This window comes from Pongo pygmaeus, chromosome 5 (assembly GCF_028885625.2).
Source record: "Pongo pygmaeus isolate AG05252 chromosome 5, NHGRI_mPonPyg2-v2.0_pri, whole genome shotgun sequence".
Taxonomy (NCBI): Eukaryota; Metazoa; Chordata; class Mammalia; order Primates; family Hominidae; genus Pongo; species Pongo pygmaeus.
In genome coordinates, this window is record NC_072378.2 from 137,216,352 (window position 1) to 137,231,828 (window position 15,477).

General features: G+C 37.8%; 1 protein-coding gene across 3 annotated transcripts in view; it reads left to right on the forward strand.

Annotated features, from left to right (window-relative positions):
• Positions 1-15,477, forward strand: part of PEX7 (peroxisomal biogenesis factor 7) — a 97,220-nt gene that overhangs the window by 40,737 nt on the left and 41,006 nt on the right. For all 3 annotated transcript variants that reach the window (XM_054491642.2, XM_063666634.1, XM_063666635.1), the window contains exons 6-8: positions 6,597-6,703; positions 9,862-9,975; positions 12,153-12,208. In XM_054491642.2, the coding sequence (XP_054347617.1) occupies positions 6,597-6,703; positions 9,862-9,975; positions 12,153-12,208 (277 nt within the window). The remainder of the gene's footprint in view (positions 1-6,596; positions 6,704-9,861; positions 9,976-12,152; positions 12,209-15,477) is intronic.

A 15,477-nucleotide genomic window follows, 5' to 3' on the forward strand; every position in this document is an offset into this window, starting at 1 on the left:
ACTGGTTCTGTCAGTGGCAGGTCTGCAATTGATAAGAGAAGCTGGCAATTCAGGTGAGTCTATGGCACCATCACAGGGCCCTGATAAATGTCTGCCTGTTAATGAAAGACCAGTTGTCTAGAAAATTCAATTGAAAAAACAACATAAATACAGATGTCCTGGCAGCTGAAAGAGCTGAATGAGTCATTGTACCATTTGGTCATTAGGTCTCTTTCCTACCTGGAAAACAAAATGGCGAGGACAAAGTGCCAAATGGTTACGTCAGGAGTTGCTGTCAAGGAAGTGGAATTCTCAGCTCCTGCCCAGCAGTCTTTACATTTTTGTGCCCATTAAATTAACTGCAAGAGAAGACAGCTCAAGCCATGGTTTTTTGTTTTTTTTTTTTTAAATATTGCGTGAAAGTGGTGGTGTGAATTGAACAATGAGAACACATGGACACAGGAAGGGGAACATCACACACTGGGGCCTGTTATGGGGTGGGGAAAGAGGGGAGGGATAGCATTAGGAGATATTACCTAATGTTAAATGACGAGTTAATGGGTGCAGCACACCAACATGGCACATGTATACATATGTAACAAACCTGCACGTTGTGCACATGTACCCTAAAACTTAACGTATAATTAAAAAAAAAAAAAAAAAAGAAAGTGGTGGTGTGGAACAAAACCTCCCAACCTTTGTTATTGTGTTTTTTAATCTTTTACTGAAGTGTGATACACATATTGAACAGTGCATAATCTTAGTGTACAATTTGGTGAATTCTCACAATGAACACATCCTTGTAACTGGCACCCAGGTGAAGAAACAGAACGTTCCCAAAGGGCCTCCTCCCATCCTTGTAGTCACTTCTCACCAACCCCCACCCCAGGTGACCACTGTGTGGCCTTCCAATAACATGGATTAATGTTGCCCATTTTCATACCTTTGTTACTGGTTTCTTTCATGCAACATTATGTCTTGTGAGACTCATTCATGTTATTCCTACAATAACAGTTCTTAATCTCCTAGTCTGCATTCATTGTAATGTTTTGGTACTTTTAAATATTTTTATTTTTATTTTTTGAGACAGAGTCTGGCTCTGTCACCCAGGCTGGAGTGCAGCAGCACAATCTCGGCTCATTGCAGCCTCTGCCTCCTAGGCTCAAGCAGTCCTCCCACCTCAGCCTCCTGGGTAGCTGGGACTACAGGTGCATGCTACCAAGCCCAACTAATTTTTGTATTTTCGGTAGAGACAGGATTTCACGGTTGCCCAGGCTGGTCTGGAACTCTTAAACTCAAACGACCTGCCTGCCTTGACTTTCCAAAGTGCTAGGATTACAAGTGTGAGCCACCATGCCTGGCCTGTTTTGGTACTTTAAGTCAATTCACATACTCATATCTTATTAGGGTGAACACAAGCTCATTGATCTTGAGGCAATGCTATAGCTATAGCAGAATTTATACTTTTAACCTAGTATTAGATATAAATTCCTGAAAGTTAGTATATATTATTTAGGCATTTTGTATGTTTTAATGGAAGCCTCTTGCGTAATCAAATGGTTTTCTTTGGAACTAGTTTTAGGAGATTGAAGCTTCAGGAGAATACCCTTCGCTGCCTTATGATAATGAGCGATTTCCTTTGCCTACAAGTGATACAACTGGGACTATGTTAGATCTTTGTGAAATGTGTTAAAAAGCATACTCCAGAAAGGGAAGGGCTGTTTGAAAGGCCCCAGAACACATTCTGTCTCTCATCTGGACTTTTCTCCACTTGTTGACTTGACTCTGCGGACTGGCTTTCTCCACACAGTGAGACACATGGCCACTAGTGGCCCCTGAATTTATATATATATATGTAAATATAGATAAATTCACTCTGTTTATATATATATATTCGGTGTATAATGCAGCGTGACATCCGTGTCACCCTGCATTATACACTGAAGGCTGGAGGTCATGAGAGATCATTTCATCAAAGCTATATATATATATTTTTTTCTGTATTTATATATATAACATATAACATATGATATATATATATAGTTTTGTTTTTTTTTTTTTGAGACAGAATCTCGCTCCATTGCCCAGGCTGGAGTTCAGGGGCGTGATCTCAGCTCACTGCAACCCCCACCTCTGGGGTTCAAGTAATTCTTATGCCCCAGCGTCTTGAGTAGCTGGGATTACAGGCATGCGCCACCATGCCTGGCTAATTTATTTATTTATTTTGTATTTTTAGTAGAGACAGGGTTTTGCCATGTTGGCTAGGCTGGTCTCAAACGCCTGGCCTCAAGTGATCCACCTGCCTTAGCCTCCCAAAGTGCTGGGATGACAGGCATGAGCCACTGTGCCTGGCCATATTTTTACATTTTTGAGACAGGGTCTTGTTCTGTCACCCAGGGTGGAGTGCAGTGGTGCGATCATGGCTCACTGCAGCCTCGACCTCCCGGACTCAAGCAGTTCTCCTACCTCAACCTCCGGAGTAGCTGGGACTACAGGTGTGTGCCACCATGCCTGGCTAATTTTTAAATTTTTTGTAGAGATGGAATCTCACTATGTTGCTCAGGCTGATCTCGAACTCCTGGGCTCAAGCGATCCTCCTGCCTTAGCCCCTTAAAGTGCTGGGATTACAGGTGTAAGCCATCATGCCCGGCCTCCTGAATTTTATAAGTTGTAAATGCTACCATAAGAGAAGGACAGACATTATTTTTTCAGTTATAGTTCAGAAAAATCCCAAGTACCTACCTTTGACCTTTCAGCTGTAGTCAAAGCAGGGAATGAGGTACTGTGGTTGGTCTTGCCTGAACCTGCCTTTGGTCAGTCAATTGTGTTGAGGTGTAAGTCTTTATAGAATCACTTGGTGAGAAAAGGACATGCTGTTCCTAGAAAAAGGGTATTTCTGGGCAGGCCAAACACTAGACATCCACGTCACCCTACATTATACACTGAAGGCTGGAGAAAGTCATGAGAGATCATTTCATCAAAGCTATTTGGCATTCTAGAAGCAGATTCTACTGACTGGTGGCTAGACCACAGACAGTGATTATAATGAGGGCCCTTGGAGTTATTTGAAGCTCTAACCTGTACCAATTCTGAACAATTTCCTTTTGGTACTTTCAAACTCATCGTTCATTTTTCACAATGAGATATGTTGTCTCCAGTGGGTCCTGAATTTTATAACTTGTCAATTCTGCCATAGAAGAGGGACTGACATTATTTTTCAGTTGTAGTTCAGAGAAATCCCAAGTACCCCCATTTGGCCTATCAGCTGTGGTCTGAGCAAGGAATGAGGTGCTATGGACGGAGGTACCATCCTTAGCTGGGTCCAAAAATGTTTGTTACTCTCATCTGTCAAAGTGGTTTTCAGCCTTTTTTTAATGTAGCAGGACAGTATTTTTAAATCAAAAAAGGAAAAAAAATCCTACATACAAAGCAGTAGTAGTACATATTTATGGATCCATAAAAATGTAATAAAAGTATTTGGTAATACTTTTATTACCAAATACTTTTATTACCACAAACTAAAGGGCTGCGGACCAAATTCATGACTGTTGTGGTCTCTGGGGCAGGGAGGATGGGAAGTGGTATTGAAAATACAATAGAGATTTTTCTCCAATTTATAGAAAAAGTAATACAGGGCTGGACGCAGTGGCTCACACCTGTAATCCCAGCACTTTGGGAGGCTGAGGCAGGTGGATTGCTTGAGCTCAGGAGCTGGAGACCAGCCTGGACAACATGGCAAAACCCCGTCTCTGCCAAAAATAGAAAAATTAGCGGGGCATGGTGGTGTGCGCTTATAGTCCCAGCTACTTGGGAGGCTGAAGTGGGAGGATTGCTTGAGTCTGGGAGGTGGAGGTTGCAGTGAGCCAAGACCGCATCACTGCACTCCAGCCTGGAAATTAAAAGAATTAAAATAATTCCTCCAAAATTAGCCAACATTGATTGTATGGCATTTGTCCTCCAGCAACACAAGGAGGCAGCAGCGTAGTGTAGTTGTAAAGCTGTAAAGTGCGCATGCTGGGGACCCAGACTCCTTGGGTTCTGGTTCCAGGTCCTGGTTCTGTTGCTTACTATCCTGGGTGAGTTATTTCATCTCTATATGCTGCATTTGTATAGTACTATATTCCTCATTTGTATAATACTATACAATTACTTTTTATATCTCCAAATTCCTACTTTATGTAGTTGTGATGTTTTTAGAAAAAAAATATATAAAATGCTTAGAACAGTATGTGGCACATTGGAAGCACTCAATAAATATTAACTATTATTCATGTTGTTATTATTGGGGGGACAGAAATAACTTCTAATCATGGGTATTTTTTCTCATTTAAAAAAACACATATTGAGAGCTTACTGCATATCTGGCACCGTACTCATGCTACTACCTTGTCTCATTTCAGCCTTACAAGGCAGTTATTTTATTGTAGGTAGGAAACTGAAGATCAGCGAAGTAACTTGATTAAGCATCAGTGACCACCAAATGATTGAGCTGGATTAGAACCAAGTTCAGGAACTCCAAAGGCCCTGTTCTTAACCTCTGCATTTCATTACTGCCAACACATTTCTTATCTTTCTTAAGCAACTTCCAAAGAAGCCAGGAAAAAATTGCCTAGGATAGCTAAATTTAGCTTAACAATATATGATTTAGAATTGGGAATATAGGAAAATATATGTAGATAAATAAAAGATACTTTAAAAATTTAGCATTTTTATATACCGTATTTGGCAGCTTCTACTATGTGTTAGAGACCATGCCAGGTGCTTTACAGAAACGTGATGAAATTCTTAGACAGCGCTGCATGTTGGGCATTCTGTGTCTCCTTTAGAATGAATCAGTCTCAGAGATATTACATACCCTATGCAGGGTATGTATCCTATAACCGCAAAATGGCATTCAAGACCCCACCTGCTATCATGCCAGAAACTACATGATTTTCATTACATGGAACTGGTTTTCTCCCATCATCAGTTGTTTATATTTTACTTTTGAGGTAGGTATATATATTCTGGATTTTATTCATCTTGTCATCTTCTGTTTCCTCATAGTTTAGAAAAACTGGAGGCAAACAACATGTAAAACATTTAATTGGGTATCTGTGCAGTTAAGTAATGCAAACTGTTTTTGTACTAATGCAAAGTGTAATCTTTAAATGTTTTTAGCTTGTTGGCCAGGCGTGGTGGCTCACACCTGTAATCCCAGTACTTTGGGAGGCTGAGGCAGGAAGATTGCCTGAGGTCAGAAATTTGAGACTAGCCTGGCCAACATGGTGAAACCCCATCTCTCTCACTCTTTTTTTTTTTTTTTGAGATAGAATTTCACTCTTGTTGTCTGGATTGGAGTGCAGTGGCACAATCTCGGCTCACTGCAACCTCTGCCTCCCAGGTTCAAGTGATTCTTCTGCCTTAGTTTCCCCAGTAGCTGGGATTACAGGTGCCCGCCACCACCATGCCCAGCTAATTTTTTGTTTAGTAGAGGCAGGGTTTCATCATGTTGGCCAGGCTGGTCTCAGACTCCTGACCACAGGTGATCTGCCCACCTTGGCCTCCCGAAGGGTAGGGATTATAGACGTGAGCCACCACGCCTATCCAAAACTCCATCTCTACTAAAAATACAAAAATTAGCTGGGCCTAGTAGCACACATCTGTAATCCCAGCTACTTGGGGAGCTGAGGCATGAGAATTGCTTGAACCCAGGAGGTGGAAGTTGTAATGAGCCGAGACCGTGCCTCTGTACTCCAGCCTGGGCAATATAGCAAGACTCTGTCTCAAAAAAAATCAAAATAAAAAAATAGGCCGGGCACTGTGGCTCATGCCTGTAATCCCAGCACTTTGGGAGGCTGAGGCAGGCGGATCACGAGGTGAGGTGATCAAGATCATCCTGGCCAACATGGTGAAACCCCGTCTCTACTAAAAATACAAAAATTAGCTGGGCATGGTGGTGCGCACCGGTAGTCCTGGCTACTCGGGAGGCTGAGGCAGGAGAATCACTTGAACCTGCGAGGTGGAGATTAACAGTGAGCCGATATCGCACCACTTCACTCCAGCCTGGTGACAGAGTGAGACTCCGTCTCAAAATAAATAAATACATAAAAATTAATAAATAAATAAATTTCTTTTAGCTTTTTTTTTTGAGGAGAAAAATACACTTATAGCTGGCCCATTAAAATATAGTATACTTGACAATGAAAAGTAAAAAATTCTCCATTTTGGCTTGGTAGACTTTGCCTGCCTTTAGCAGTAAAATTGTTACTCTATCGTTGGTTTCTAGTACAATACACTGGTACAGAGTGATCACTTTATTTCCTAACACGAGAATTTTCAGGGCCTTTCCTGCCTCGAACACACACCAGGTGTGTGTTTAGTCAATACTGTGTTTATCTCAGTGTGAGATTCAAATTTTCCTCCTAATAGCATTATCACGGTGCAACGTCACTTTTTGTATTCCTTCATTTGAATAGTTCCTATACATTATTATGGTTTAAAAAATAAGTCTAAAGGTGGCAATATCCTAACACTGAAAGCAGTGTATTTTTACTTGACTTATTATTATGAACATATTATGTCACTGCACATTCAAGTGGTGTGATGGGAAATGAACAAGTCTTCCTTTTTACTAGGTGATCAGACTCTGAGAATATGGGATGTGAAGGCAGCAGGAGTCAGAATCGTGATTCCCGCACATCAGGCAGAAATCTTGAGTTGTGACTGGTGTAAATACAATGAGGTATAGTGTATGGCTCTATCCTAAGCTGCTGTCCTTCCTAATGTTAAAATGTTCTGAATTTTATTGATCTTCGTTTATGTGGACTTTGGTGGTGTTCCTGGACCATTAAGTTAAATTCTGTCCCTTTCCTTTCTAATTAATGATTGTGACTGACCTGCATTAGCATTAATTGGATTTAAGTGCTCATAAAACGGGCAAAATAAGAAACAGAAATTCTCCAAGTTCAACAGTGCAGCCTTACTTGTTTGTTTTGGGAAGCTGCCTTACCAATTTATGTAATTCTTTTCTTTATCGCTCTTAACCCTGCAATTTTGTATCATCTTTTGCTTTTATTTCTTTTTCACTTTGCTAGTCAGGCTGTTGAACTATCTGTAATTTGATTTTTAATTTGACAGTCCATCAGTTTTTAAATTTTTCTGTTTCATCTTCCTCTTTAAGCCTAACCAATTTTCATGCCTCTGTAAGATGTGTCCATGTGCAACTTTTTTAAAGCTTCGGTTAACCACATGAGCATATGAATCAGAGATAGAAATGCATTAAATATGTGTTCATATACTACAGCCATGCACTGCATAACAACATTTCAGCTAATGACCGATTGCATATGTGACAGGGCCCATAAGATATAATGGAGCTGAAAAATTCCTATTGCCCCCGAAGACCTTCCAGCAGGACAAGATGTGGAGGTAGAAGACAATGATATTGATAATCCTGACTCAGTGTAGTCCTAAACTAGTATGTGTGTGTCTCAGTTTTTAAAAAAAGAGTTTAAAAAAAAAATTAAATAAATTAAATAGAAAAAAGCTTATAAAATAGGGATATAAAGAAAGAAAATTTTTTTGTAAAGCTCTACAATGTGTTTGTGTTTTAAGTTTTGTTATTATGAAGAGTCAAAAAGTAAAAAAAGCCAGGAGTGGTGGCAGGCGCCTGTAGTCCCAGCTACTCGGGAGGCTGAGGCAGGGGAATAGCTTGAACTGGGAGGCAGAGGTTGCAATGAGCCAAGATCACGCCACTGCACTCCAGCCTGGTGACAGAGCAAGACTCCATCTCAAAACAACAACAACAACAACAAAATTAAAAAAAATTAGAAAGTTTATGAAGCAAAAAATTGCAGTAAGTTAAGGTTAATTTATTATTGAAAGGAAATAAAAAAATAAATTTAGTGTACAGTAATGTTCTAGGCCTTTCCATTCACTCACTACTCACTCACTCACTCACTGACTCACCCAGAGTAATTTCCAGTTTTGTAAGCTCCGTTCATGGTAAGTACCCTACTACCATTTTTTATCTTCCATACTGTATTTTTACTATACTTTTTCTATGTTTAGACACAGAAATCCTTACCATTGTATTACAGTAGCCTACAGTATTCAGTACAGTAACATGCTGGACAGGCTTGTAGCCTAGGAGCAATAGGCTGTTTCATCTAGCCTGGGTGTGTAGTAGGCTGTACCACCTAGGTTTGTGTAAGTACACTCTGTGATGTTCACGCAAAGATGAAATTGCCTAATGCCACATTTCTGAGAGCATATCCCCATTATTAAGTGATGCATGACTGTATTTATGTCCCTGAAGTGGTCTGTTGACCGTGACAAATAGGTAAAATGTATGCTTTGTTTTTTTCCCAGTTTTAAATTAATTAAAGTTAAAAGAACATTGTATTGGCAGAGTTCTTTAAATAAAAATAAGTAAAATAAGTTAAACTACAGTATATATGCAATGATATTACTCAGTCTAAATATTTCAATGCTGATGACTAGTTTCAAACTCATAAATGAATGTTTCATATTGGAAATTTAATTATGGCCTGTATGTTAGATATTTGGGAACTCTAAAGAAAGATGCTGATAGACATTTGAGAGTGGTTTACAAAAATTATTTTCTAATAACTGAAACTTTTCTTCAAATTAGCTTAAACTAAAGCCCAACATAGTCAGACAATGTTAGGTTGGTGCAAAAGTAGTTGCATTTTTTGCTGTTACTTTCAGTGGCAAAAACTGCAACTACTTTTGCACCAACTTAAATCCGTTGCTGTTCTGGGTTATGTGGGGTGGACTGAGTGTGGACCTAGCACTTGGCCTATTCAGCCAGGACCTCTGGGTTCACTTGGGGCTCTAGATAGCAGAATTTGTAAAGCCGGAATAGATAAGAGACTCACCACTATTTGATTACATTCTTGGATATGGTTAGATATTATATTAAGAATTTTGGTCCAAGAGAGTTGGAAACAATGATTAATTTAGATTTAGAGAGCATGGAAAAATTTAATTCATAGCCTTTGCTTTTTCAGATGTGCCTAAATGAACAGACCTCTTGCCTTTTAATGCCTGGAAAAACCTCAGAGTATGTTGAAACCCTTTTTGTTTGTTTGTTTTTTAGAGACGAGGTCTCACTGTTGCCCAGGCTGGTCTCAAACTCCTGGGCTCAAGTGATCCACCGGCCTCGGCCTCCCAAAGTGCTGGGATTACAGGAGTGAACCACTGCACCCAGCCTTGAAAACCCTTTTTAAGTTTTTTTTTGAGACAGGGTCTTGCTCTGTCATCCAGGCTGATGTAAAGTGGAGTGATCATAGCACACTGCAGCCTCTGACTCTTGGGCTCACACAATCCTCCTGCCTCACTCAGCCTCTCAAATAGCTAAAATTACAGGTGTGTGTTACCACACCTGGCTAATTTTTTAATTTTTTGGGTAGACAGGGTCTTGCTTTATTGCCTATGCTGGTCTCAAGTTCCTGGCCTCAAGTGATCCTCCCACCTTTGCCTCCCAAGGTGCTGGGATTCCAGGGAAAACCTTTTGAAGAGAAAGCTGGGCTCATTTGTCAGATAAAAATTTTTAATCCCCTGTGTACTTACTGCCACTTCTAAAGGTGAATTAGAAAATCCACAATGCTATTTGGAACTATGCCTTTTCCAGCTGTGTGTAGTGTTCCATTGTGTACATAAAGCATATTGAGCTCTTTTTCTCACAAGTCATATTAGTTTTTTGCTATTAATGTCTATATTGATTCCTGTCTGTACTTGTTATACAACTTCTCAAAAATGACTCCTGGGTACATGTTAAATAATTGTCAGAAAATAGATGTTGTTTCTAGTTGGAAAGCCTGTATACTGTTTAATTGCAAAGATGTCACAGTTTATGTTTCTCTGAATTGTTTTTAGAATTTGCTGGTGACAGGGGCGGTTGACTGTAGTTTGAGAGGCTGGGACTTAAGGAATGTACGGCAACCAGTGTTTGAACTGCTTGGTCATACCTATGCTATTAGGAGGGTGAAAGTAAGTTTTTATCTTTTCTTTTATATGTAGAATAAAATTATATAAATATAATCAATGAGGCATATATTAAAAAGTATTCTGGGTTTAGGGATTAGAGTTACTAATTCTTTTTTATATGTGTTTTTGTTACCCAATTAATAGTGAAAGCTAAAATTAGATAAAAATATTTGAATAATTATTGAATGAATTTGGGTAATGTAGACATTCAATACTTGAGGTTAAATAAGGATCTTTTTCTCATTCTTTCACCCCCAATCTGTTATTTCCTTTAATATTATTTTTTTAACTATAGTAATTCACTTTTAGTATTATATTCTTTTTAAGTTTCTAATTAGTGAGAGTCTCTTTACTTTGTTGAAACAGGTGTAAAGAGATGGTTAATTCTTTTTCCTAACATGACAACATACATGACTATTCACAGATGTTTGGGATATAGAAAGTTTTCTACTCTGTGAACAGCAGAGGATGAGGTAAATTTTTAATGATGGTCCCAGTAAATTTATCTGGGTTATAAGATGACTTAGGTTAGTTTCCTGACTTTCATTTAGGCAGGTTCTGCTAAATGACTGTGGAAAGCATCTTATTAACTGACATCTCCCAATTTCATCTTTTTTTTTTTTTTAATGTTAAGGGTAAAAAAGTACCTTATTGATTATTTTAATAAGATAATTACATTATTCCTACTATTTTAAAAATTCTAAATTTTTTTTCTTTTTTTTGAGACAGAGTCTTGCCCTGTCACCCAGGCACGATCTCGGCTCACTGCAACCTCTGCCTCCTGGGTTCAAGCAGTTCTCCTGCCTCAGCCTCCTGAGTAGCTGGGACTACAGGTGTGCACCACCATGCCCAGCTAATTTTTTTCTATTTTTAGTGGAGATGGGGTTTCACAGTGTTGGCCAGGCTGGTCTTGAACTCCTGATCTCAGGTGATCCGCCTGCCTTAGCCTTCCAAAGTGCTGGGATTACAGGCTGAGTCACTGTGCCTGGCCAAAAATTCTAAATTTTTAGTTAAGTTAATATTTTAAGTTTCACTGGCTGCAATGCAACATAGGAGACACAGTGCTCTGTTTTATTTTTTAATAAAAATTTGTTTTATGTGGACAAGTTTTAGCAGTTGAAAAATATGCTCTATGTATATTTCAGAGTGATTCTGAGAATGAAATAAGGTAATGTAGTGAAAGTACTTTGCAAACTAAGCGCTGGTCAAATGTAGTTATATATGTGTATTTAACTATTAAAGTACTGGTAAGACAAAACACTGAAGAAATGTAATTGCAAAGGTCAACTTATTAAGTACATTTTTACTCATCTAGAAGACGTTACTTGTCTATAAATTTGCTTTTTATCCTTGATATCATTTTCCATTAGCTGTAATATACAAATAACATAAAAATATCTTAAAGGTGTTTTTAACATTTAAATATTTATTTTGATAATGTGATTATAGCAATCATATTTGTAAAATTGGTTAATTATATAATTATATATTTGTACTATTATATACTTAAATCCCTTATATTTGTAAGAATCATTTTTGTTTGTTACTTTGTTTGCTTTTGTTTTTTTTTGAGCCAGAGTCTCTCTCTGTCACCCGGGCTGGAGTGCAGTGGCATGATCTCGGCTCACTGCAACCTCTACCTTCTAGGTTAAAGCAATTCACCTGCTTCAGCTTCCCGAGAAGCTGAGATTAAAGGCATATGCCACCATGCCCAGCTAATTTTTGTATTTTTAGTAGAGACGGGGTTTCACCATGTTGGCCAGGCTGGTCTCGAACTCCTGACCTGAGGTGATCTGCCCTCCTCAGCCTCCCAAAGTGCTGGGATTACAGGTGTGAGCTGCTGCATCTGGCCTGTAAGAATCATTTTTGGATAGCCAATATGAAATTGTATTTAATTTTTCCAGAATAGCAACATATTGGGAATATTTTATTCTAAATGAGTTCTAAAAAGCTTGAGGGATAATTTTCTTTGGAGAATGTAAAAATATTTTTCCTGAAGATGGATACTTAAAAGGCCAGATTTTTGCCTCAAATTATAGCATATATGCTTTGAAAAAGCATAATTTTTAGTGACAGCTCTGACTCAAATTTATTATAATGTTTATGGAATGATCATAGAAAGCAGTGTTATAATCACAGCTGACTTCAAAAAGGGGTTTTTTTTCTTTTTTTTTTTGTAGTTTTCGCCATTTCATGCTTCTGTGCTGGCCTCTTGCTCGTATGATTTTACTGTAAGGTACAGTGGTTTTTAATATATTTCATTGTGAAATACCAGGTAACATTTGCATCTTTGCAACTTTTATAAAAGATAATATGATTACTCTTACTAACATGAAAATAATCTGAGATGGGTACATTTAAATATTTACTAGGATTAATATTATATTTTTCCTGTTTTCATGATCCAGTCACATATATGAGTAAATTTTTTCCTTCAAATATTAGCCTGGCTATTCTGTTTAAAAGCTGTCTTTTATAATAGATGTTCCTATGGTAACACTTTCCTGCACTATAGATTGCATAGCCAATATATTCTAAATTTAGATTTAGAAATTTGGAAATTTCATTTCTTCAGGTCTAATTATATGAGTCTTAAGGCTAAGATTGCTTAGATGAAAAGCAGTGAACATGAGTGTATGATTTTTTGTGAATGTAGATATATGAACGTGTATGTGTATATATGTGCATGTATATCTAGATAAGAGTGTGTGTGGGTGTGTGTCTCTATTTATACTTCCAGTTACAGTTCCACACCACACAGGATTTATTTTCCCTTTCCAAATTTTTAACTCTTGACTTCCATTTTATTCACAATATATTTTCTTATGTGTTAAACCCTGTAATGCTTAGAAAGTAGTTTCAGAATTGCAAAGCCATACCTTTGAAAAAAACAATCTTACTAATTAGAGCTCAGCACTTGCTTAGAGTTTTTTTTTGTCTTTAGTTCGAATACTATATTCAGAAGTTACTTAGGTTAATTCTCCTCTTCTCTGTTAGAGTGTGGTTATGTTATTCACTTGAAACATGGTTTGATTCCTTTGTTTCTGTTTGTATTCAATATTAGGGTTTTCCTCCGATCCTTGTTGATTTTGTCTAGGCAAAACATTGACATGGTTTCAAAAGTCAAGATGTACATAAAGATATATTCAGAAAGGTGTCATTTCCCCCTTCTATTTCCTTGGCCTTTCTGTTTTATTCTGTTCCATACTCTATAGGTAACTAGTCTTGCTAATATACATAGACAGATATATATTTTCTCATTTCCCCCTTTCTTACACAAAGAGTGGGGTACTTTGGATACATACTCCTTTAAATTTTGCATTTTTCACTAGAATATATCCTGGAAATCATTCTGTATCAAAGAGATCATTCTCATTCTGCATAATACACCATTGTGTGGATGTGCTGTAGTGTATTTGGCTACCCTCGTATCTATGGACATTTAGCTTGTTTTCAATGTTTTGTAAATAAACAGTGCCACAGTGAATGATAGCTTTGTGTTACTAGAGAATTAATGTCTGGTATTCCTAGAAGTGGGATTGCTGAGTTAAAAGGTAAACATATGTAGTTTTTAGTTAAATATTACAGAATTCCCATCCATAAGGAATATGCCAATTTTGATACTCAGCAACAATGTTTGAGAGTACCTGTTTCTCTGCCATGTAAAGATTGTTGATTCATTAGAGTTTTCCAGATGTATGATCTTATCATCTGCAAATAAAGGTGGTTCTACACCTTCATTTCCAATTCTGATGCCTCTAATTGATTTTTCTTAAAATTCCCTTCACAAATGCCACTAATACAGTGCTAAATAGTTTATAGAGAATGTCTGATTCCTGATATGAGTGCAAATGCCTTTAGTATTTCTCTATTAAAAATAAGATTCTGACTTTAATGCAAATTATATATGTTTACTTGTTTGTCATACTAAGAAAGTATGCATGAATTCCTATTTTCTTGAGTTTTTTTTTTGTTTTTTTGTTTTTTTTTAAATCAGGAATGGATCTTAAGTTTTGTTGAAGGCTTTTTTTTCCCCAGCATTTGTGGAGATAATCATGATTTTTCTTCTTAGAGATATGGCTATGATGTACTATATTAATGGATTGAACCAACCTTGCATTCCTGGAGTAAGTCTCTCATGTTCTTTGTGTATCATTTTCTCACCATGGTGTTGAATTGTGTTTGCTAATATTTTATTTAAAGCATTTGCATCAGTATTCAAAGGTGATATTAGTTGCAGTTTTCTTTCTTTTTTCGTTTTGTTTTATGTGTCTGTTTTACTTGCTTCATAAAAAAGAATTAAGAAATTTTCCTTTGTTTCCAAAGCTCTGGAACAACTTGTACAGCATTGAGGCTATTTGGTCTTTGAATCCTTGGTAGGATTGCTCTGCAAAACTAGTGGAGCATGGTGCTTTTTGTGGAGTACTTTCTTGATAACTTCATTTCTTTTGTGGAAATGAGTCTGTTTAAACTTTGTATCTCTAATGGGATCAAGTTTGGAAATTGTCCCTTGCTTTTAGGTTTTCAAATTTATTTGTAGAGGTGTCTGTAAAGTGGGTGGACACAGTGGCTCATGTCTGTATTCCCAGCACTTTGGGAGGCCGAGTAGGCAGATCACCTGAGGTTAAGGGTTCGAGACCAGCCTGGCCAACATGGTGAAACCCTGTCTCTACTAAAACTAGAAAAATTAGCCAGGTGTGATGGCAGGTGCCTATAATCCCAGCTACTTGGGAGGCTGGGGTGGAATTGCTTGAACCCAGGAGGCGGAGATTGCAGTGAGCTAAAATCATGCCACTGCACTCCAGCCTGGGTGACAGAGTGAGACTTTGCCTTAAAAAAAAAAAAAAAAAGTCTGTAAAGGAATGTTGTAGGATTTCTTCTCTTTCATTGGTTGTTTTACTCTTGTTATTTCTGATTTTGTTATCTTTATGAGTTCTTTCAATATCTAGTGGTATGTTTGTTATTTTTCTTCAGCAGGCAGAATTTTGATTTATTAATTAGAACTACTTTTTTCAGCTGGGTGCAGTGGCTCATACCTGTAATCCCAGCACTTTGGGAGGCTGAGGCGGGTGGATGAGGTCAGGAGTTCAAGACCAGCCTGACCAACATGGTGAAACCTCATCTCTACTAAAAATACAAAATTAGCTGGGCGTGGTGGCACATGCCTGTAACCTCTGCTACTGGGGAGGCTGAGGCAGAAGAATTGCTTGAACCCAGGTGGCAGAGGTTGCAGTGAGCCGAGATCGTGCCATTGCACTCCAGCCTGGGCAAGAAGAGCAAAAGTCTTGTCTCAAAAAAGAAAAAAAAAAGAACTACTTTTTTTTTTTTTTTTTTTAATTAATCACTGCTTTTATTTTATTTCCTTTTTGGTACTTTCTTTTTGTTCTTTTTTTCAGCTTCTTGAGATGGGAATTTATTTTTATTCTTTCATTTTGTTAATAAAGTGTTTAAGGCTATAAATTTTTTTCCGGTTATTGTTCAAACTGTAGACCATAGATTCTGATA